Source organism: Plectropomus leopardus, chromosome 9 (assembly GCF_008729295.1).
Source record: "Plectropomus leopardus isolate mb chromosome 9, YSFRI_Pleo_2.0, whole genome shotgun sequence".
Taxonomy (NCBI): domain Eukaryota; kingdom Metazoa; phylum Chordata; class Actinopteri; order Perciformes; family Serranidae; genus Plectropomus; species Plectropomus leopardus.
In genome coordinates, this window is record NC_056471.1 from 5,772,625 (window position 1) to 5,797,658 (window position 25,034).

The 25,034-nt window shown below is 38.4% G+C and overlaps 1 protein-coding gene across 1 annotated transcript in view; it reads right to left on the reverse strand.

Moving 5' to 3' along the window:
• The window catches only part of il1rapl2 (interleukin 1 receptor accessory protein-like 2), a 190,878-nt gene that overhangs the window by 46,312 nt on the left and 119,532 nt on the right, over positions 1 to 25,034 (reverse strand). Inside the window, exon 6 of the mRNA XM_042493850.1 lies at positions 22,727 to 22,801. Within this exon, the coding sequence (XP_042349784.1) occupies positions 22,727 to 22,801 (75 nt within the window). The remainder of the gene's footprint in view (positions 1 to 22,726; positions 22,802 to 25,034) is intronic.

Sequence of the window (25,034 nt, forward strand, 5' to 3'; positions counted from 1 at the left end):
GTATAAAAGCAACTATTTTCAAGTCAAAAGACTCAAGTCTAGGTGAAGTCACACGTCATTAGTGTTAAAGTCCAAGTAAAGTTGCAAGTCATCAAATTTGTGACCTAATTTGGACTTGAGTCCACACTTCTAGTATAATCTGTGCTTCTCCTGAGCCTGACCGATGGCACATTCTACTACAGAAGGTGTTTTGCTGAGTAAATGACTGAAAGCAGAACAGATGTGGATCCAGCAAATCTATAATTCAGGAGAGAATGAGATCATCTTCACATCACATACACACGGACAGAGTGAAGAGTTATCTAAAACTGAAACATAGACAGTCCATCTCTCTATATTTCTGTAGCCCTCACACACAAACAAACAAACACACACACACGCACACACACACACACACACACACACACACACACACACACACACACACACAAATATGAATCTCATATCAAATACATCTCTGTCCATCTGCTCATTTGAAAGCACACACAGTGTAAGACCTTTAGGTGGTTTGAAGACTGTGTGTGCATTTGCGTGTGTGTGTATGAACCAGGTACGGGGGTGTATGGGGGTTGTCTTGGTAACAGCTGAGTTTTGGGTCTTGGGCTCCAAGGGAGCGCAGCTGCACATGTCAACACAGATGGTGCCACACACACATGCACACACACACACACACACACACACACACACACACACACACACACACACACACACACACACACACACACACGTGTCTGTAAGTGGGCAGCTCAGCTGTAACCTGGGAGGCTGTTCACTTTTTCATTTTGTCTATTTACAGACACTCTGTCTCTAAAAAATTATTCCTTTTTAATTTTGAATCTTTGCTATTTTTAGGGAAGCTGTGTACGCGGCTGTGACGCTGCTGCAAAATCCCAACCTTTGTGCCAACTGCAGTTTTCAAGATTTCAATACTAATCGTTGAGTTTCTGAAATGATTTGTTTTCTATCTTTGTTGAAAGTGGCCGGTCTTTTGTTCCGCACTTCCCTGTAAATCCCTTTTTATCACTCACGCTGTGTCTAAAGCTGTGACGTCATTATCATTAGCTGGGAAATTGTTAGTTTCTGTTGACGGTGCACACCTGAAATTTAAAATGCATCGCTGCCTGAGTATCAAAGGATTCCTGCATAAAAGACCACCTAAACACTGGCTAACAATGCTTTTACAGTACTGTATGACAGATTAACTCTTTGTGGTATTAACTCACTCTTTTAAGAATGTGTGGCATATTTTCTTTCTTGTTGAGAGTTTGAGGCTTTCACACAAGGCTTGATTGTTCTGTACTGTGCCTGAGCAAAACTGCATATGTACACACCCCAATACATTAGGTGGCGTTATGCACGCAGTTGGGTTGCAGTCCGCCAATACACACAAAGAACAATTAACCACCTGTGTCACCAACTAGGCATGTTTGTTTATGTTCTGTGTGGGAAATGGGCCTACGCCGCACGGACAAGAATGTTTCGGAGGAGATGAGAGGAATTGGAGAATGACTTTAAATTTCTACTTACTGACTGCAACTTGTAGTTGTCTGTGAGGTGAGAAACAAACCAGCTGTTGACCAGAATATTCAGTGCATTTAAAAAAGTATGGACAAGCAAGTTATTGTAATGGCAGTGACTGCAGCCATCATCTGATGGCACCTGTGTCATTTACTCAGCAAAACACCTTCTGTAGTAGAATGTGCCATCGGTCAGAAAAATCATCATGTTAGATGATTTTCTACAGCTAAGTAGTCCTGAGATACAGTGGAGTGTGATTTGTCTTTTTCTGTGGGTTAAAATACATGTAGTTTGCCAATAAGTGCTTTTTAAATAAATAGTATGCAGCTCTGTTCTCTTCTCACTGCCAACAACTTCCACACAACTTTCTCATACAATAAACAACAATGTGCTCTATACGGGCACGGCTGAGAAGATTGATGCCAATCCCACGTCTTTGTTTTACTATAGAGCTAGAATTAGAAGTCGAATGAGCTCCTTCCAAAAATCTGCCTACCAGCACCTGCAAAGCTCACTAATTAATATGTATCTCATTTGCTTGATCTGTACATGACAACACGAGGACACTTTGTGGTTTCAGAAGAATTAGTGCTGCACATTAAGGTACTGGTGTTTCACATTAGACTACCTGCTGTCCCCTGCTTCGATTCTTAATGCTAAGCTAAGCTAATCAACATGATGCTCTGAGCTCCTCAGTTGCTGATGCTTACAGGGAATTATCAAAATGAAATAAAGCCACAATAAATAGTTCAAAAAGTAAATGTTACAATAAAAATCATATATTCAATGATTATTGCTTACAACAATTATCAAATAACAACTCTGTACAATATGATTTGGCAATATTTATTATGATCTTTGATGCTGAGTGTCCCACTCTCCATTAAAGCCCTCATTACAAACTAGGCTTGAATATGTATAACGTATTTCTTTTGACAGTTTCAATTGCTGTATTTTACTGTGTATATATTATTGTTTTTATTGTTTTTTATACTGCAGACACTGAAGTCCAAGGTTTCCCACTGGGACAATAAAGTCCAGCCAGAACAAGGTAAATATGTTTATATGCATCAACACACTGAACTTTTGTTTCCTTCACTGGTTAAATTTTGTCATGTTTGCTGAAACTTTCGATATACATGCACACAGAAGTACAGATCATAAAGATCACAAATATATGTATGTATTAGCATACTGTTTAGCTTCAAAATGAGTTTGTGTCCCAGCCATAATGTCAAAAACATTCAAGCCAAAACGAAGCACCGCCAACAAGCTGGGAAAACTTTCTCATTTACAGCTAAACAGAACACTAAAATATGTTTCTAAAAACATTTGAAAAAATAGGCAATGTAGTAACAGAATCGTGATTCATATTTTATCAGTACTGCCTTCTTTGACAGTTTGAATGCAGTCAATGAGCAGTGATCGACACGATTGACAGCTGTGTTAAAGACTCCTCGGCTCTGATTGGCTGTTTATGTGTACGTGCTGTGGATTCTTGTAAAAGCTATTGAAGGCTCTTGGAACAGGCAGAGGACTATGATTGTTTTCTAAGACTTTAAGGCTGTCTCATTTAGCACTGCGTAGATGTAGTGACAGTTTCCGCAAATAATACAAAAAGTTTTTTTTTTATTAAAGTCACTAACTGTAGCTTTAACAAAAATCATGTTACAGAAATTTTGCAATAATATGAAATGGTAAGAAATGTGAAGCAAGAGACCTCAGGTGATGAGTTTTCTCTTCCACATGGAGGTAAGTCCATCTACATTGACTCCCTCAAGTCCATCTACATATGACATTACTAAATATCATCAGCAGACTGTATGAGTGTGCAGAGAAACACCCAGAGGGCTTTGATTCCACCGACCAGATGAGTTGGAAGCCAAAAACCAGTGACGACCACGCGTCAGTGACCTTTTTATTGTGTATCTTTCCACAGGTTGGTTCTGTTCGGATATAAGCCTGTTAATTCCCTTTAACACGCTGAAATATTCATGCACGTGCTCACACACAAACACAGTTACATACTGTCACATGTGGCAACACATTCAGTTTCACTTCAAATTATCACTGCAACTGAGTGGATTATGTATGGGAAACAGTGGCTTAATTTAAAACGGAAATGAACATAAAAGTTCAAAAGTTAAAGAAGCTGATATAAAATAGTTCCATAATAAATCTTGCATCGATGAAAGCCATAGTTAACATGTTTACAGTGAGATGAAATCTCCAGAGAGCCTCTTGCAGATTTCCAATATAATTTGACATTACAATCCTACTGTAGAGACTGAGTATTATTTGATAAATATGAGATGCAGAATCACATCTGGAAATGCTGAGGCTCAATTTCCTGTCTAACAGGAAATGAAGCTGCCACAAAGTTGGAAAGAGACATATTTGATTATTCTGAATAAACTAAATATTTTCTCTGTTTCTATCGCCCCACATCTGACTTTATCTCTCTTCTTCACTCCCCCTCCTCTTCACACACACACGCACACACACACACAGTGCGTTCATAAAACCTGAGGTGATTCCCACAGAATTAATAACTCTCCCAGGAAAGTAATAAAAAAGAAATACAGCTTCCCTTCTTTGTCCATATTTGGACATTTCCTGACAGCTCTAATTAACCAAGTCCTTTATGCTGCTATACCTGACATTTGATTGGCTGGGGGGCTGGCCTCGTTAAGAACAGTTTTAAATTAACAGATGAAATTAGATTGGAGATTACTGCAGATATGCTTGACAAGGTTAATTAAATGACCAGTCATGAGGGGCTTGTTTTAAATCAGACGTCACAGACAGATTCAGAGCTGATAGAGTTCGTCGCGCCGGAGTTTCTGTCCGCGTCCAGTTTTCTAAAGTAGCTTTGAGAGGCTCTTTAACATGCGCGTTCATTTTGACATGTGTATCTTGATTACCATAAACATATTAGACTATCTGTGAGAAGTCATTAATCTCTATCGGATTTAATACCGCATTTTAGAAGATCAACCACTGGATGTGACTTGACAGGAAATCGGCTTCAAAGCACAAAACAGGAATAGGACCAGCGCCTGGTTTTAAATTCAGAATGTATACCAGCTGTCATCAAAGCTGTCTTTGGTTCTGATTTAAGCAATATTACATGAGAGGATGCGCTTTAACATCATTTGAGCATGACAGTGATGCAGATGGGACTAAGGCGCTTGCACCGAGGTCCGCAGGCATCACTGAAGTGCTCAAATGATGTTTAAGTACAACCTCGAGTGTAATATTGCAACTGCACAACTATTACCAACAGAATAAAAATGTATAATCAAAATATTTTCATGTTTTGGGGCAATTAGCTCTTAATGTTTTTTGGGAGTGTGATCCCCATTTCTTTGGAAATGCACAGAGTCTGACTAATTACTGAAAAATAATCAGTCAAGACAGAATAGAATCCTTTATGAAATGAAACAAAGTTTACCACTCCAACAAGTAGGTCTAACCTTAACAACGATCTGGAATGGACACGTTTTCTAGTCCCTGTTCAGTGTTGGTCAAACTAAGATAACAGAAATACTTAGCCTGCTCAGTTTTGTCACAACTAAGATATCTGCTAACAAAAAAACCCCATAATTTTCCTATACAGATTTAGTTCTTACATCAGCAAACTTTACCTGTATTTTTATGCTTGTAGCTGCTGTGTCACGGTACAGCTGATGGAGGATGCCAGAGGAGGACAAACCTTTCCATCTTAAGAGCAAGGTAAAATCCAAAAGTCAAAATTAATGAATAAAGAATGAAGAAAATCACAACATGTTATCTAATGGAATGTTCTGATTCAATCCATATTTGATAGAGTGTAGCCTTTCAAAAACATTGTCTTCCATAGGTCCCAAGGACGTAGCATGTGTTTCTAATCATGCCTAGATATGGACTGAGTTGTTTATTATAATGTGTCTGTTGAGCACATGGTGGTTTATGCAGGTTAATGTCATCTTTGTATTAATTTATAGTTTACACCACTGGTGAGTTGGCTGTTGGCTGCTCAGCTCCACTCATGAAATTGATGTTTATTGATATTGTTCTAAAATGCGCCTTCTCTCCTGCCTGAAATGTTACGACAGTCACATGATTTCTATGAGAGCAGTGATTTAGAAAAGGCGGAGCACTTCTTTTAGTGATGGGGAAGGTGTGCTGTCAAGCATATTTGAGCACATTCTAAATGTCTTGAGAACCAAACAGATTGCTTGCTCGAAACTACTTGTTGAATAATCTTTTTCTTTTGACACCATGAAACAGAAAGATACATAGATGGATTACTATATCTTAATATAGCATATGCCTAAAATTATAATGTTTTTTTTTTTGCTGCTGCCTCCTTCCACAGCAGTACATTGTTTAGTTTCCATGGCAGTACTCCTTGTTGCTTCTCCAAACTGGGAGCATGTCAATAATTTAATGTCACAATTCCCTGGTATATCTTATATTGTCTTCCCTTTTTTCATATAAACAGCTGTGGCTAAAATATTAGAAACACCTCAACACAGAGACTACTAGATTAAAAAGTGACCACAGAGGTAAATCAATCCTTCACATTAAAACACAAGAGACATGAAAAACATTTAAGCCATGTGTCTATTCAGAGGCTTTGGTTCCTGTAGTCCAACCCCGGTAACTAATCAGCAGCCTCCACTGGATAAAAAGATGAATAAAAATGATGATAAGAATGAGCAGATGCTTGTTGCCTTGAGGGTGGCTGACCGTGAGCTGAATAAAGAAACAAGAATCAGCAGCAGAAGTAACGTAAAGGAAGGAGAAAAGGAAAGGCAGAAGAGCCCACATGAGGTTAGGAGTGCTAATAGTTTTGCTCTCAGTGGGTGGGGTGTTGGGGGATTTCATGACAGAACTGGGTGGCAGGTGATGGCTGACTGACAGCTCTTACCCGAGGGGTCCCAAAACATCCAAGAGTGTTCCACTTCCCCAGCTTGGGGCAGATGGTTAACTAAACTGACTAAAAGAAGGATTTTAAATTAAATTTGGTCCCTGAATTGTTTGAGTCATCTGTGGTTTGAACAGCTGTAGGCCTACAAGTGACTGGACAATTTAAATTTGGGATGTGGTTTTAGGCTGTGCATATTATTGTTGCAGTCCCAGGGGGGCAGCTGCAGGTTGACTGGAGAGAAAAACTCACCACAAAGTTGAGATGTCAACAACTTGTTGGTTGTTTTTATGTTATTTGTGTGACAGAAATGTCATATACTGTTGATGCAAAGGTAAAAAATATCTGATGTTTTTTTACTTAAGCTAAATTATTAATATAATTATTATGCTGAAATTCATACATTTGTTTCACATTTTAAATTTTAATATGCTGTATTGTTATCATGTGTTTCCTACATGACTCAGTTTTTCATGATGTTTGCTTCAAGGATAAATTCTATTAGATATTTCTCAGAGCAGAAAAAAAGAAGCAGCTAAATGGAAAAATGCCATTGTGAATGTTATTTTTTACACCTGTGTTTTTGCTACTGATTCATTTTTACATGAATAATTTCACAATATGTCATACTCGTCTTTGAGTTTGACTGAATGTAAACAAAAAAGTTAATTTGCAAAACCAGATAACATGACATTTTTAAATGAATACACCAGCAGTTGGATTGATATTAACTCACTGAGTGCCATTGATGGGGCCAGTTCCTACTGACAAGCACATAGCCATAGCATCATGTGACCTAAAAAACTAAAAAAGTGTTTCCACTGCAGTTTTGTAAAAAAAAGGCTTTTTTGAATTGCCTGAAATACCACCTCATGCGAGCGTAAAAAAACATTCTTTTTTGATTGACTTGTTTCCATTAGGCGTATTTTATATTTGCAATTTCAATTTGCACAATTTGAATGTTAATGGAAACCTGCTTACTGCTTGCCCCATTACACTTCTCTTACCAGAATTCCCCTTTCCTGAATACCTAAAAGTGGTGGCAAGTGCAATTTAGTGTGACTCTTTTACAGAGAGGCAGTTTAAATTAAACCCAGGTTGGAAACTACCAGAATTTCCCCTTAGATTTCTCTTTAAGGAAATCTGTGATAAAACAACTAAAGAGTATTATTGTCCTTCAAAGTTGTTGCTGCACATCACTGTCCTGAGGTCATAAACCCTTCTTTTAAAGTCAACCAAGATGAGCAGCGTTGTCTGTAGTAAAAGCACAGTGAGTGTAAGAGACCTCTTAGCCTCCGCTACACATCTAAAAGTGATAGAAACAAACTATTCCACTTAAGATCCCTCTTTGGCTTCTCCCCTCGTGCTCCTGCTCCCACAGCTGTTCACAGTGTGAAAATGTTAAGAGAGGTAAAAAAAAGAAAGTGCTGCCCTTAGAGACAAAATGCAGCAAATAGGAATAAGAATAAGGAAAGAATGCAAAGACAGACAGAAGAAGACAGAAAGTGTGCATGCTTAAAGTAAACAAAGACTGCTCCCATCTGCTCATCTTATTCTCTGTTACACACGTCTATCATGTTTTACCTACTAAGGACATGCAGTTATTTATTTTTGTAAAATTACCTAAAGGGCCAGCTAAACATATAATCCACAACAAGAAAGAACTGTGAAATTAATTTAAATGTAACAAGGATTATTAAAGAAGAAATTTCTGTTTAAGTGTTAAAGCTCATATTGTAAATGAATGCTTTTTGAAATGAATAAATAATTGTGTCTCAGTAAAGTGCTTCTTGTTAATCAGCTGCTGGAGGTCTGAATTTACCCACAACCAGAGGAAGTCAGTGACTTTGAGAAACTCTCTGGGGAAGTCAAGGATTATCATGGGATTATAAAGTCAGTAACTGCACACAAATACACTTTATACATTCATTGAATTTAATGGTGCTTTGCAGCTGTTTTTCTCCACAGCAGCCGAATCACCGTAGAAACCACTAAGATTTAAGAATCTACATGTAGCTTTGAAAACCGTAAACCAGGCAGGGACGAAGCAAATTTGTTTTTTTTTTTTAAAGCTGACCTAGTTCTGGACACAATGACATAACTATGTTATATAAATAGTAACTACTGTATGTTAACTATTTATATATCAGCACCAAACAGTGATGTCACCAGGTCCTATAGAGTCCACCTGTGCACCACTACAGCAAGGTGAAGAAGTAAATCACATGAAGTCAGCAAAGACAAGATTCTCAGGAGGCGCTAAGTTTCTCTTAAATGATTTGCGACCTGGAGCGACATCAGTTTTCTTGTGCTGCTTTAGACACATTTTACAAGTATTTAAACCTTTGAACCCTGAGTAAATTGGTGTCATTTCTATCAAAAACATGAGGAAAAAACAGCAATATTCCATATTGTCAGAAATGTTCCACAAATTGCAAGAAATTAACAGATTTAGAAAATTATTTTTAAAAAGGTGTGCTCTGTGAAGGGCCCCTGTGTCCTGGCCAAAAAGTCACCAATGGTCAAATAGCACGTACATACAGTGCTTGCATGAGAGGAAGCCAAGCTTTCATACCAGCAGACGGTGAGTCTGTATTTGTCATTGAGAGAAACTGCAAGACCAACAGGACAGATTCAAGACACTGATTAGCCAGTTAGCACATTTACAACACAAACCGATCTCGACAGAACAGAGGATCTTAACAGTATGCTGGCAAACAATCATAAACATTACAGCGCGTTTCTGCTAATGGAGCTTAAAAGCTAAAAAAAAAAAATCATACCTTATATAACAAGTTTGTTTTGATATCACGCCCTTTTGATCTGACAACTGTTTGCTTTCCTTACTTCTGTTTCTCTTGTTGTGCGCTGAGCTGACTGCTGATCTAAGATGCTGAATTGGCCAAAATTTGCTGACAAGAGCCGACAGATGTGGACGTAGCAGATCCCACCGGAAAAACTGGGATGATGGGGCGCCCAGTAGCTCAGTGGGTAAAGGAAGCTCTCCACGTACAGAAGCTATGTCTTCGCCACAGCAGCCGCAGGTTCACTTCCAATCTCAGTCCTCTGCTGCATGTCACTGCCTCTCTCTCCCTGTTTCACGCTTAAGCTGTCCTACCTAAATAAAAGCCAAAAAGCCCCAGAAATAACCTAAGAAAAAAAAAGAAGAAAAACTATGATGACAGATGCTCACTGATGGGCCGACATCAACTGACAACAGATAGTTGGCTTGGTGTGTCAGGGCCCTAAAGGTGACTCATCCTCTGTCAATCAGACCTATTTTTCATAGACGTGTGGCAGAATGTACTTTGGTGGACAGGCTAATATTTACTACTATCTGTGTAAATGTGGTGAATATCGTATAAAAGGTTGACATGTTATGGACACTTGTATGACAAGATTTCTGTCTGATTTGTGTTCTGCATTTTATGCTAATTGAAATAAAAAAAATAAATAAATAAAAACAACATTGGCCAGTGTGCCACATACTTTGAATCTGAAAGTTACATTCTTTAAAATGAGTAGGTTTTGAACTTTAATGATGCTGCATCCACGTGATTAAAAGAGATGATATTGACATGATATTATGGATTCAAAATCTCTGTGATTCAGCAGTCCTGTTTGATGTTGGCCAGAAGGAGAGAGAGAGAGAGAAGGGAAAATACAATAAATTCACAAGCATTCAAACTAACACAACATCAGTAATGTCTGTGAAGTCATGTCTTCTCTAAACTAGAGACATGTGGAGATGCACACGCTGCATGGCACAAATCCAACATCATACTCCTCTCATTAATCCTCCCAGTTTTACAAACAGACACACACATGCACACACACACTCACAATGGTCTTGGGTAGGTAGATATTCAAAGGGGATTTCTACTTAATAAAAATCCAATTCGGGCTCCACAGGATCCTTATCCCACAGAGAGAGGGAGAGTTTGAAGAAGAGAGAGGGAGAGAGGAAAGACAGCAGGAGAAATAATTAGACAGTGATGGAGACACAGAGATCACAGTGTACCAAACAGCGAGGACTCGTTTTCTTTTTCAAAAGTCATTTCTGGGGAAAAAAAAGAGGGGAAAAAAACCATACTGAAAAGCACATTAGAAAAGCCTTGCGTCTGTGGTTTCTGACAATAGATTTACTACCTAATTATAGCATGATCAAGACACATCTGAAATATTTGATGGTCAGTGCTCTTTGACATTTGACCAAACTGTCTAGGATCCATAAATTAATAACATATTATAAATTTATACCATAATTTTAACTTACAGCGTAAAATAAACTGATGTAACAAGTGCCATAGCTCTATTTAAGTCCAAATTTTAAAAAAAGTCAATAAAATGTTATTACCAGAGAAATGGAAACAAGAGGATAAATGAAATAGATTAAATTTCGTTCAACTCAGAACAGTTTTGGTTATTTCATGTGATATTTCTGTCTTTGTGTTTGGATTTGTGCCTTTCTCACTGATTTGAAGCGGGCCAGACTTAGTTAAAAAAAAAAAGAAAAGTAATTTCGTGTACTTCCCTGCACAGAATAGAGTTTGGAATTATTTTGATCAAAAATTGATGACAGTATTTCTGTTTGACTTTCTATTTGTCAAGTTAATTTGAATAATAAAAAGTATTAGGGAAAAAAATGTTTCTAGGTTAGCTCAGGGATCCGTGGGATTTGTACTGTCGACGGTTTTAATTTAGTTGTAACTCCAGTTCATTTAATAATTTTGTATTTTAGTAGTTCACAGTAGTTTGGAAGAGATTTCAAAATATCCTAATATATATATTGTATCGGGAAACAGCCTAAAAATATTGTGATCATTCATATCATTTTAAAGCCATATTGCCCAGCTCTACATGTCGCTACAATAACAGAAAGAAGGGTGAACACATTCCAAGTTCTTGGCATATATATATATCCCATATTAATGCATGTTATGGTAAATGGACCTGCACTTGTACAGCGACTTTCTAGTCTTCTAACCACTTTCATACATGTCAAATTCACACATTTAAACACTGCTGGCTGTGGATACCATACAAGGTGCCACCTACTGCTCAGTAGTCATTGTTATGCACTCACATGCTGATCAAACAGCCATCAGAAGCAATTTGGGACTCAATATCTTATGCAAGAATACTTTGACATGTGGACCGGAGGAGCCGGGGATCGAACCGCCAATCTACCAATTAGTGGAGAACCTGTTCTATCTCCTGAGCTACAGCCCCCCAAAACATATTTCATCATGTTGTTGGTTTGTGAAATCATTTTCAGCCTCAAGGCTTAAATTGTTTACATAATTCAATAAATAATCAGACTAACTTGAATGAGGCAGCTTAGTTAAAAAGTATCCCCCCTTGTGATTTTATACAAATTAATGTGAATGAATAAATACAGCCTCCAGGCATCAAATTATGCAATACTCTGCCACACCTTCAACTCTCCAGCCAGCAAGCTTTTCAATCAAAGGAAAAAAGTGTCTTTTGTCACAGGTCAGAGGTCATTCAGACACAGAGCAGCAGCACAGATCGGCAGCTCTCTAAGACGTGTCTTTAAAGTCGGGCTGGGGCGACACATCAACGTAATCGATTACGTAAATACGTCGATTTACGTAATGTGCATCGACGCATCTCAAGGAGGATGTAAGGCCTGTTTCACACAGTGCGCATCATGAGTGTGAGGCGCCAGCCTCGCTGAGCAGCAGCGTGTTTCATGCGTGTGGTGTTCACATATACAGCATTGTTGTAACACCGCTGCTGCGTCGCTGCCTGCTGCTGTAAGTGCTGTATTTCTGTATTTAAAAGCACAAATTCCACTCATTTATGAGCCAACGTTTCTCTAGATGTGCTGCAGCTGACACGCAGCTGAGGCGCACCTGACAAGCGCTGCTTAGGCGGGCGGTGTGCAAACTGCCCAACACGCTCACCGCTCCTGACGCTTTCTTGATGCTCGCTGTGTGAAACAGGCCTAAAAGGCTCAGTTAAGGCTGGTCTATTTTGATGCAGAAAGAATGTACTAGATATAATTATTTCTGTTAAAAGTTATAGTGTTATTCAAATTGCACTAATTTTAGTGTAAGATGTTTTGTTGGACTGCTAGATTTGAGGTTTGTTACTGTAATGAAGAGGAACTGTTTTGTTAAGTGTCTTAAATGTTTTTTCCTTTTGCTTGAGTGGAACACGCTCTTGCATTAATTTTATTTTGGAGAGACTTTATATCAGACTGTAAAACACAGATTACCAGTTAAGACTGGGCTATTTTTTGTTGTGGAATAATGCCCTGCAGTGTATGATGAGTTTTAAAATGTTATTTTCGGTAAATTTGTTGTTATATTAATCAAGTAAAAGGAATGTATTGCAATCTACATTTAGCAATCCAACAGCAAAATAAATAAAACAATGTAAAATTCAAGTCACTTAACAAAACAGTTACTCTTTGTTACAGTAACAAACCTCAAATCTAGCAGTCCAACAAAACAAATTAGTGCAATTTGAATAACACTATAACTTTTCTCTAACAGAAATAATTATAACTAGTCCATTTTTTCTGCATCAAAATAGACCAGTCTTAACTGGGCCTTCAGGCATATCGCTGCCAGCTGATATGGGTGCTGTATTTTCATATTTATAAGCACATATTCCTCTCATTTATGAAGTTATACAAGTTCCTGCACAGCTGACAACCCCGCCCTGTAAATGTTTCAAAATAAAATGCATTGTATCAGCAACTGATGGCGTTCTGTCCACAGTCAGAAATCTTTTGTTTTGAAAGGGAAGCAAGGAAGTTGAGGTAAAACAAACATCTTTGTATTTCCTCATCTCTGTGACAGAGAGAGACTTTAAACTGCAGTATAAAGTGGTATAGAGTTCACAAACGCGAGCGTCACACGTAAAAAACAGCGAGGCACTGTTTCTCTAGATGTGCTGCAGCTGACACGCAGCTCAGACGCGCCTGACAGGCGCTGCTCGGGCGAGTAGTGTGCACGCTCTAACTGGATACACAAGCGCCGAAACAAAAAAACAACACGCACGGCGCTTCTCACGCTCTCATCACCTGTGCTGTGTGAAATGGTGTGACGCGTCGACACACGTTGTCATGTAATCGATTACGTGAATCGACGTATTCTCTTAATCGATTATGATGACGCGTGGCCCCAGCCCTACTCATATGATGAACCCACACCAGGAAGCTGCTTATAGTCAGTGACTAGTTGATCAACATAGTGGAGCTTTTAGCAGCGAAAGAGTCACACATAAAGAGCCAGAGAGGGAGAAAATGATGGACATACAATTGTCATGTGATCAGAAACATAGCTCTAAATCAATGCTAATGTTGCTCCTTGTAGTATAAAAAGTCACCTGTTTCAAAACATGTTCACCGCAAGACTTAATGGGGTGATTATATAATTTCTTTGTTGTGTTTACAGTGACCAGAAATCTACTAACGCTGCTTTAAAGTTGATTTTTGCTGGCAATAACTGAGTGATACAAATAGTGAATGACATGAATTACTTCAATCTACACTGCTCAGTATCTGTTTACTAGAGTTTGGGGTGGTTTTTTATCAGTTTTACACAATCTATTTTTTTTAAGCTTATTTTGTCTTTCAAAATAAAACTGTTATTTGACAATGCTGAGCATGTGGTAACTCTATTGAAGGTGTTGGATCTTAATACTTAAGACAAATTCTGTAAAATTACAGTGTTTCCAAGTAAAATCTTTAATGAAGTGATTTAAAAAATGAGTTAATGTAAGTTTTGCAATTCATTTGGATAAAATTTGGATATTTTGCTCTTTTTGTTTGGCAGTCATTGCTGCAATCATTTCTTTTTTACTTTTTTTTTCACAGTGTATTGTTTGTGGAATTAGAGGTACATGCTATTTACAGACCAAAATGTCATGTAATGTTTTATGATTTAAAGTAGACTTTTAACAGACTTAACATTTTTTTTCACAATATCATTATAATGGTAAAGGGTAAAGCAAGTGTGCATGTCTTTGGGTTAAAGAGCAAACGAGTCTCTTATTTTCACTGCTGTAAATATCCGACTTCTGTAATGTAGCAACTTTAATAGTAACTTTTCTCAGAAGATAACATTCCCTATACATGTTTGTCAAATTTGTTTGAAACAAGAAGAAACAAAAAAAGGAACATGAATGCACACACACACACACACACACACACACACACACACACACACACAAAGACACAGGTAACTGGGGGCCTGATGGAAAAATACGAATAGTTCCATCTCCTTGCTAACACTCCCTGGCCTGTTGAAAGACTTCAACCATTGACCTTGCAGTCTCAAACCCACTTCTCCAAACTCGAGACGCTCACACTGCTGTTGTTTGCCAATGAAAACCAATCAAACTGATGTTCACGTTGCTGAAAGACCTCTCTCACCCTCTTCACCTCGTCTTGCTCTACCTCCCTTCAGTCTCTCTCCAACAGTCCCTCCTTCTCCATCAAGGTTACAAACAAAAGCTGTTTACCATATTCATGAAGCAAGCTGATGACAAATGAAAGCGAGGGCAAAAGAAAGAGCAGAGCCCATTCTTTATCGTGCTTTCATCGCATATCGATCATCCTTTCACGTGTAATTATTTCTCAATCCCTTCGATCAGCTGAACTCTCACTGTCCCTCTGTGCTCTCTCTCTCTTTCTTTCAACGGCATATACCATGTTAAATAAAGTCACCGGGAGAGATTTGTGTGTATGTGTGTTTGCACATTATGACACTGATATAGACAGCCTGTACATTATGTGCTCTGATGTGTTGTGTCTCGTGTGTGTGTGTGTGTGTTGGGAGTGAATGGAGAGAGTGAGGAAAACAGAAACAGTGTATATGTGTGCTGACAGTGATAAAGAGGAAACTCAGATACTCCCATAACGTGATAGTCTTATCGGTTGGTGTGTGTCCTTCCTTACTTCCTACCTCCCTTTTCTAACTTCCTCCTGGTTTCTACCTATTTTCCACTTATTATTATTATTAAAGAGCATCAAAGGTTTTCCACTTCTCTTCGCTTTCTCTTCTGCGTTTTTACTATTTCGTACCCATTTCTTGCTAATTGCACCTTCTCTTTACTTCTTTGTTGCATCCCTCTTTAAATTGATCACCCTTTTCTTATCATTCTTCCATCTGTCCTTCCTTCATCCTCCACTTAACGCTTTCCTTTCCTTTCCTACTTTTCTCCTCCTCCTTCTTCTCTGACTTTCACTTGTTCTGCTCATTCCTTCCTTTCTTTTCTCTTTCCCTCCTTCCTTTTTTCTCTTTACCTCCCCCCTCATTTTCTTTTTTCTTCTTTCCTTCATTTCTTTCTCTCTGACTCCCTCCCTCCCTCCAACCTACCCTCCTTCCCACTTTTTCTGTCTTTCTCTCTCTCTTTCTTCCTTCCACCCTCCATCCTCCTTCCCACTTTCTGTCTGTCTTTCTTTTCTTTCCTTTCTTTTTCCCACCCTCCATCCTCTATTTTCCTTCTTTCTGTCCTCCCCCTCTTCCTTTTTTTCTTTCTCCCTCCTTTCCGATGTTTCCCTCCACATTTATTTTTTTTCCTTTTCCCTCTTAATCCCATTTTGACCTTCTCACTTATTTTCATTTACTTCTTCAAACGAGTTTTTGTTCAGGTTTGATTCCACACTTAAGGTTTTTATCAGCCTTAACTGGGCAAGCAAAAATAAATGAATAAATGCTGCATATTAACTGTGCTATTGTTGCAGATAATTTGACACTTTGGAGCCATTGTGCTACATTATTCTGCTCTGAATTACATGGTTGAGGATGACTAACGACCGCAAACACAAGCCGAGTCTCTCTCACGGATGAAAATGTGAAATATGGAGACCTTTGTTGCATTCATTTCATCGTGCACTCCTCCCACCTCACGTTATCGCTCTGTGACAGTTTGAAAGGGAATAATGACATGACGCATCGCCGTTTTGAGACACATGAATGAAAAGACTGAATGAGCTGTGAGAGAAAGACAAAGGGACGGTTAGAGATATAGAGAGCGGTGAAGGGAAGACAGGCAGATGGAAGGAAAGTAAGATAGAGGCAGACACCTCGCAGGAACGAATGGAGACGGACGCAGAGAGAGATAAATACGTTGGGGGGAGAAGGAGACGGAGACAGACGGAGAAAGAGAGACAAGAGGGGAGAAAGAGGAAGACAGAAAGCCTGCCTCCTTATCTCACCCTGCCTCTCACAGCCTGCCTCACGCTGGCACCTAATACTACTCTGTGTGTGTGTGTGTGTGTGTGTGTGTGAAAATCTGAAAGTTTATGAGCGTATTTTCCTGTTTGTCTTAAAATGTGGACCATTTTCAGAATAGTTTAATCTATCTATTATTTCTTCAATTATCTCAATAATGAAGTAATCACATTTCATAAAACAGTAAATCCATCATGATTTTAATGAGTGCAGGCCTGATGATGTCTTCAAACTTTTTTGATTTGTCTGATCAACAGTTAAAATCAAGTTAAATTCATAATCACAGAACAGAGAAAAGCATAAAATCGCGGGTTTGAGCAGCTGGAAGCAACAGATATTTGGTCATTTTGCTCTGGTAACAGAAAATCAAAGATATGCTTTCTGTCAGTTTAATGAGGCAAAAATAGCCTCAGTTGTAATCTAAATGTGGTGTTTGCATCTGTCCACTGTGTGCATCAGTGTTCCAACTATTTTTAATGTGTGCGCATTTGGTGAGATTCTCTGTAATTCAATTATTCAGTTCATTTTACTGAAACCACGAGCACCAAAGAAGACAGGAATAATGCCATTGTAATGAAGAGATAAAAAAAGGCAGATTAAATTTCATTGTATTTCCATCTTCGCTGAGCAACAGATTTATGTGAAAAGACTTAAAAGCCTGTTGAATTTAGTGGTCGAAGCAAATATTAGCCCGGGCTATTAACTGAAGTTTTATAGTATTGATGACATGGAGTGCATAAATGCATGATGGCTTATCTGACACGTTGTGGTCATAACCTTTGGACGTGTGCTATCAGCCGATTCTTCTTTCTCTTGAGTAAATTTTGAGGTCCTAATTTTCCGACACCTCACAGTCACTGCGTCCGTAGTTAAGAATCAAACTCAACTTTCTTAAAGTGAAGAGTCACACCTCAACTTTTTCTTAAGTAATTTTAGCTTCTTAATACAAAGTCTCCTAGTCCACTACTACTTTCTTTTTTTTTTTTTTTTTTTGACGCATTGGTCACGGTCTAGGACCATTCTTTACCCTCTGACACCTGGATTGATATCAGTTTTCTTGTAACAAGAAAAAAAACTCAAACAAGACGCAAGAGAGAGAGAGAGAGAGAGAGAGAGAGAGAGAGAGAGAGAGAGAGAGAGAGAGAGTAAATTATTGTTGGTAAATTCTTTATTTATTTAATTTATATCATTATTAATTTACTTTTTTGTGTGCTAATTTTCAGGAAATTTTCTTGTGACTTCTACTAATTTAATGCTAATTTCTTTTGATCATTTCTTATAAATTTGCTCAGTGCCTTTTTTCATGTTCTTGAATAAAATCAGGGCAATTTGCCCAGGTTTCAAAGGGTTAAGACAAGTTTTTTTTTATACATACATTAGGGCATCAGGAGGTGTTATATGATCACAGCTACACGCACTGAACCATGCTGAAGTGATAGAGAGAGGGTAGAGTGAATTTAAAGGATTAGATGGAGTCTGGGGTCAGACACTGGAAGAGTTTTGGATCGGAGGGACAGATGAGAGAAAAAAATCGACATTTGAGCAATTAGATGAGCCTCAGTGGCTTTAAATATGACTGACATTTAGGTCTGAGAACATTGTAAGACAAATTACTGACTTAAAGGATGAACCAGAGCGATTTGTTGAGCGTGTGATGAATGAAAGGAACATTTCACATTACCAGTTATTAAATCAAATTGTGTTTAATTTATCAAGTCGTATCACAATCTATCATGCTTCAGTTTATGTGCATTTTCATCAGACTGATTCTATATTAATTTTCACTCTCTAGTCTACATTCATCAGTCAGTGTTGTCACTTCTATTCTTCTGGCTCACACTGGGAAAAATGGCGAGTCATTGAAGTTGTGACAAATGAATGAGTTAAATATGCCTCAGAATTTGCCTGAATAACCTCAAGATAATGGCATTACTGTTAGGGATTAACCCTTTTAAACCTGAGCATATTGGCTGGATTTCTTTCAAAAACATATATAGGATGAAGGCAATGAGCAACTTAAGAAATTACCCAAAAAATTAGCAAAAAATAGTAAAAATCTACAAGAAAATGATCTGAAAATGAGAAAAAAAGAAATTAAAAAAACAAAGTAAAAAAGGAGAAATTAAAAGAGGAAGTGCTTTATATTAAATTCTATTATTCTGTAACATACTTTTAAATATGTAATTATGACAATTATGATTATAGCTTTTTGGAAATCATTCCCAAACTCTTTTTTTAAAATAAATTCTTAATCTACTAATTTCTTGCAATTTCAGAACATTTCTTGCAAAGTTGCTTATTGCCTTTCCCCCAAAGTTTTCACATGAAATCAAACCAAATTCTTTGGGTTTGAGAGGTTTAAATAATTCTCAAAGGCGTTTGAATGCAGCACAAAAAAGTGATGTTGAGCCAGGTTTCAAAGAGTTAATCAAAAAAATTGACTAGCTGTGACTTGTTTTCAGCCCATGCTTATATTTTATTTCAGGTTTAATTTCTAGTCATCTCTTTCTGACTGAACAGTACTGAAGTTCAGAAACTGCAAAAATAACAAGACTTCTAATAAATGAATCTGACATTTAGATAATATATTTATTTAAAGGTATTTTTTAGACTTTCTAATCTGCTAGTAGAAGTTGATAGTATTACACACCTACACACTTTTGATAGTGAAGGATTTTAAAGCTGTTTTTTTTCAGAGGATGTGCAAATGACTCCTCAGGCACCATTGCTCTTCCTTCCTGAATATTATTTTAAAGACATGTTTAATACTTATATCATGAATCAATCTTTAATTATAGCTTTTTTCTGTGTGTGCTGCCTGTAGCCCACGTCTGTATAATAACAATGAGCATAATGAATTGTGTTTATAACCCACAGCATTAGAGAATAATGAGAAAAAAAGCAGAGGAGGGAGAGGAAGGATGCGAGGTGGCGGAGAGGAAAAAAATCAGAATAAAACAATGGATGAAAAGAAGCAGGAAAGGAAAAGAAGGTACAACAGTTAGCAGAGAATGAGGGGAAAAGGGAAGAGGAAAAGAAAAAAGAAAAAGTGAATATAGAGTAAGAGAGAGTGAGAGAGGAGAGAGGAAATAGAGGAAAATGAACAACATAACTGTGGTTGCTGATGTAAATCTCCCCCAGGTTAAAACAAGATGATAATTAAAAATGTACCGCAGGGTCACACTATGACTGTGTGAGAGAGAGTGTGTACAGTGTGTGCGTGTGTGTGTGTACATGTGTGTGTCTTACTGTGCAGCCCCTTTTCTGTGTGTGAGTGTGTGTGTGGGTGGTGGGGGTGTTGGAGGGGGGTGAGATTGCAGTGCCCATTAAAAGGTGTCCCTGCTGCAATCAGTGTACAGAGGCCTTAGGGCCTATTTGTTACTACATCAGTCTGGAGTTAATGGAAACACACAACACACAAACACACACGCGTGCACACATCCAAACACATTTCTGCCTACAGTGCTAACATTGTCAGAGAGGCTGCAGAACAGCGGGACACACACATGAAAGCACGAATGTATGCACTTGAAAACACACACACACACACACACACAGCTGGCAAGGAAGCCAGCCAACCGGGCCCGCAGCACAACACAACACACACTGTTTAGTACAAGCAAATCCCAGTGAGATCCTTTCAATTTTTTAATTCCTGTCTTATCAGACCTTTCTTGTTGTTGTCATAGCAGCTTATTGTTTTTTTGTTCACGTTCCTGGTTGACGCCTGTTTCCTCTTGCTCTCGTGTTATTGTTCACACAGTTAAAGTGACATTTTTGAGCCTGATATAAGTTTGCCAATCCAAACATGCTTTACTCTCCATCTGAAAATCTGCCAGTAAAGACGAATCAAAGTGAAAAGACTGAATTTGAAAATGTCATGGTTTTGACTATCGGCCAGTTCTCATCAGTAGATAAGGCAGCGCTGTAGCGAATCCTGCGCAGGCTCTGTAAATGTTTTAGCACAGAGCAAATTGGATTGAGTACATATCTGCTCATAAGTCACTGTTAATCGCTGACTTAGAGGAGATGAAAGAACGAAAACACAGCAGGACGGGGACGGGTGGAGTGCAGACGGGCTGAGAGCAGGAGGCCGGCAGAGAGCTCACAGAGGCACCATCTTTCTACTGCCTGACCCCAGACACAAAACCCTCACCAGCTGCACACCTGCTGCGCTCTACATGAAGCTAACCTCTGACTTCCCTACAGACAGGCCTACAGGGTCCAGTACAGTATATCTCTTCATCAAGATCTCAAGAACAGACCGAGCCAGTGAAGTGGTTCTGGTGTCCGCAGTCAGATATGCAGGTCCCATCACGTATTCTGGCCTATAGCAAGACTTTTTTCTCGATACTAGTACTTGCAATTAAATCCACCCTCTTAATAAAAGTAACTATGATATTCACCAAACAATAACCATTTATCTAAGACTCCCAAGCCAAAACTACACAATCAAGTGTTTGACCATACTTCATATGCATAATCATGATTTTCCCAAAATACAATCAAAGATCTTATCTGGTTTTGATTGCAAATGTGCTTCCTTTGTGGACCCTGTAATGCAGACGACTTGATTGGAGCATTGCAATTAATGTGGCCCCATCTAAGGGCATGGTGTCCAGTTCAATCACTCAGGCTCTTTATAATAATCCATTATTGATACACATAAAAAGTCTAATTAAAGGAGCTGTATGGGAAACTCAGAGCATGAATATAGCAGCAAACCACTATTTGCTTTGTAAAGCCACTTGTTCTCATCCCAACTCATCAAATACTGCAGCTTTGTCAATGGACTTACGCATCAAAATGTGAACCCTCCTGCATTTGTTTTGGACGTTCATACATGGTGTGTCAGTTTACCTTTGGTACATGCACTGTGTCTTTTCAAAATATATTTAATTTTTTACAGGAACATGTACAGTTTCTACTTGTTACATGGACAGTGTTTTTCACAAGAAACTTAGAGCAAAGGTAAAACATCAGTTATAGGTTTACTTCTTCAGGTGTAGGCAACAAAAGCACCAAATTAGGTTAAAAAAAATTGGCTTAAAATAAGTACGGTTGTTACCAACATATAACTCCATGTGACATTCATTATGTAACATATAGTTTATAGCCTAGCACGCTTCACATACTAGCACACTACATTGCTAATAAAATATTTCCATTGACTTTTGAGGTCACACAGTAAATGCAAGCTCACGGGTGAAAGGCCTATGCTCGTTTGACCCACACACCAATTTTATACAGGTTTCATTGCTCTTTATGCTATGGTAAATGCTGGTGTCACCACACACTGCCACTACTACCACAAAAGGTGCCTCGATGTGTTGGTATCTGATGCCAACATCAATGACAAAGTGGCAGTATTTGATAAACTGGGAGTAAGATATCGTAGAGTAAAGGCATCCTGGCAAGAGAATCCAGACATCTCTTGTCCAATGTTTTGGTGGACGGTCCAGCTGTGTGAGCATATTAGATGCATATGTGTGTATACCACTGGGTGCCCACCACTTGGTTTCAATGCAGAAAACCTCTTGGTGAGAGCCAATAATGACATCAGTAAGATACCATACACAGAGGTAGACCTGGGTCATTAGCATGCAAAGTGCCAGAGACAGAAAAGAGCTCCACTCAAAGCATAATCATAGACAGAAAATCACTATCATCAAATCTGTGCAGCATTGGCATGGTAGGAAAGAGACACCTCTCCCATGCACAGGGTTAAGGTGAAATTATAGTTCTGTGTCGAGGGGTTTTGGTGTCGCTTTGTAGCCTGAGCATACGCTCTTTGAAAGGACTCCCATTAACCCTTGTATCATATTAAATTCCAGCTTAAGTGTTTATTTATGACTGACGGTCACACAGAGTGGCACTTAAGCTGTCTACTTCTGCCGTGATGGGGAAAAAGCTGAAGTGTCCATGGTGGTGTTCCAATGGGACACACGCATGCTATGCCATGAAGAAACACCACAGAGAGAGCACTTTGCACCAAAGATAGCAACAGCATTTAAAAAAAGAAACAAGAGGACCTTAAGGATTACAAACAATAAAGAGACAGAGTAATGCTGTTGGTCCTTACCGGGTGTGATTTCTATCACTGTGTCTTGTCTCTCTGGGGGGAAAAGGACCTTGGGAGGCTGCGTGGTCTGCAGAGCTGTGAGAGAGGAAGACATATACATAAGGTTGGTTATCACAAGTTTCTCACTAATGACCTTTGTTCAGGCGGACATATATCATAATATAAAGGGGCTCATCATTTGCGCATATTAAATCTTAAACTTAAAAAAAAAAGAATGGAAAAGGAGAAAATCCTCTTATCTCTTACCTCACACATATGTTCACCGTATCTATCCAAGTATTAATATGTAAAACTGTTTATATAGGAAAAAAGCAGGAACGTCTTCATTTTTTGAAAGAAAAGTTAGAACACTGGTGATTCATTTATTCACTGCAGCAATGTGCTGGATGTCACCTACCAAAAAGAAATGAAATCAATAACTTTACTTTAATGTCATGAGCTTTGGTCTGGCAGGCATATATGGTCATATAAAGGGGCTTATCATTTGCACACAATAAATCTTAAATCTAGAAAAACAGAAAGGAAAAGGAGAAAATCCACTTCATTTCTTAATTCACACACGTTCATAGCTTCTATCAACGTATCAATATGTAAAGCAGGTTTAAATAGAAAAAAAAACAGGGGTTTCTTAATTTTTGGGAAGAAAAGTTGGAACACTGGTGTTTCATTCATTCACTGAATCAGTGTGCTGTATGTCAACTTTCAATCAAACCAAAAGAAATCAAACCAACAGCTTTGCTTTAATCTACAAGCATTTCTGTCAAAAGGATAAAAGCAGCCAAAGTAGTGGTACAAGGACAGACAGCGCTAAATGAAAAACCAGACAGGTCAGAGAGCTGGAGAGTGACAAATAATACAGTGGGTCTGAGATTTGAGTTAGCCTGAAAAACGGTTGCAGTGTTGCTGTCGAGCAACACAGTACACTATTTTCTAAGGATGCCTCCCAAGGAGAGTGCTAGCCTTTGCTCCACCAATTGATCACTGCCCTGCAGCATCGTGAAGGCAAATATAAAGAGTCACATCGACTCTCGCACCTATGAGATGCCGCCTCAGTCGCGGGGGCAGCTCAGTGCACAGCTTGTCTCACCTCATGATTTCTTTTTGTCTCTTTGCAGGTTGACTGACTCACCGCCTTTCAACTCTGATGACCGACAGACACTCTCTGCTTCCACCTGAAGCACCTCTCAATTTCACCTCGCTGGATTGCGAACATCAATGCTCTCTGCTGTCCCACACCTTTCCCCTCACAGCCTCCAAGTTTCTAATAATCCTCTGTCGTGTTTCAGTGCTCCCATTCTTCTCTGAAAGCTGTGTTCAAGCACATGCACTAACACTAGGATTAAGAGGTTGATTTCCGGTGTCTATCAATTGCTGATGATCATGTGATGATCATATTCACACACTGATGATTAAACAAGGAATATGACATGGAAGAAGTAGTGGAGATAACTGATTTTTCATGAACAGTGAAGAGTGTATGCTTTTTCTTTAACAAATGAGCTGACACTTTCAATTAGCAAAATTGGCAAGCTGAATAAAAATTGGAATTTGACTCAAGACAGCATCCATAGCGTGACCCTGGAGAAGGGGGTAGGAAACCTTAGGTTTCAGAGCCACACTCAGATTTTTAGCCCCTCTCCAGTGGCTCCCTTTAGCTTTAACAGGAAATTTATGAAAATGACAAAAGGTTATTATTTAAACATTTGATATTTTTATTCATCATTGTTTTTGGCCCTAAAGGGAGTCTTACATTCTCTTGTTGTAAATATCTGTAGCATGTACACCAATTAAAAAAAACAAACATTTTGTCAACTAAACTGAGTTTCATACATCTATAGCTGGGTGCCTTTTCCTCTAAATGTTTGCCTCTAACTAGTTTGTTAGATCTTTATTTCAAATATGCCAAATAAAATAGGAGAGAAGAATGTTCATCGGATATATTCAATAAACAAACGTAAGGATTTAATGTCCGAAAAGGAGTAGAATCATCAAACCCTACCCATTTTTTTTTTCAATTTTAGAAAAAAATGTAAACATGAATATTCCCAATTTCTGTCCCAATATTCACACCTTGATCTAAGCAAACAATAACCACTTTGAAATCCACCAGAATTTAAGTGCTATAAAAGGAATAAATAAATAAATATCTGGGGAAAATATAGAATTTCAGTGTGTGGACAGACTTGCTTGCTTTCATTGTCAATGCTACAAAGTTGAAGTACCAAATAATCATAAATAGTCCACCTTCATTATAAGGTTCTTTACAACTTCAGTCCAGGTTAAAATATCTCAAAATCTACAAAATGAA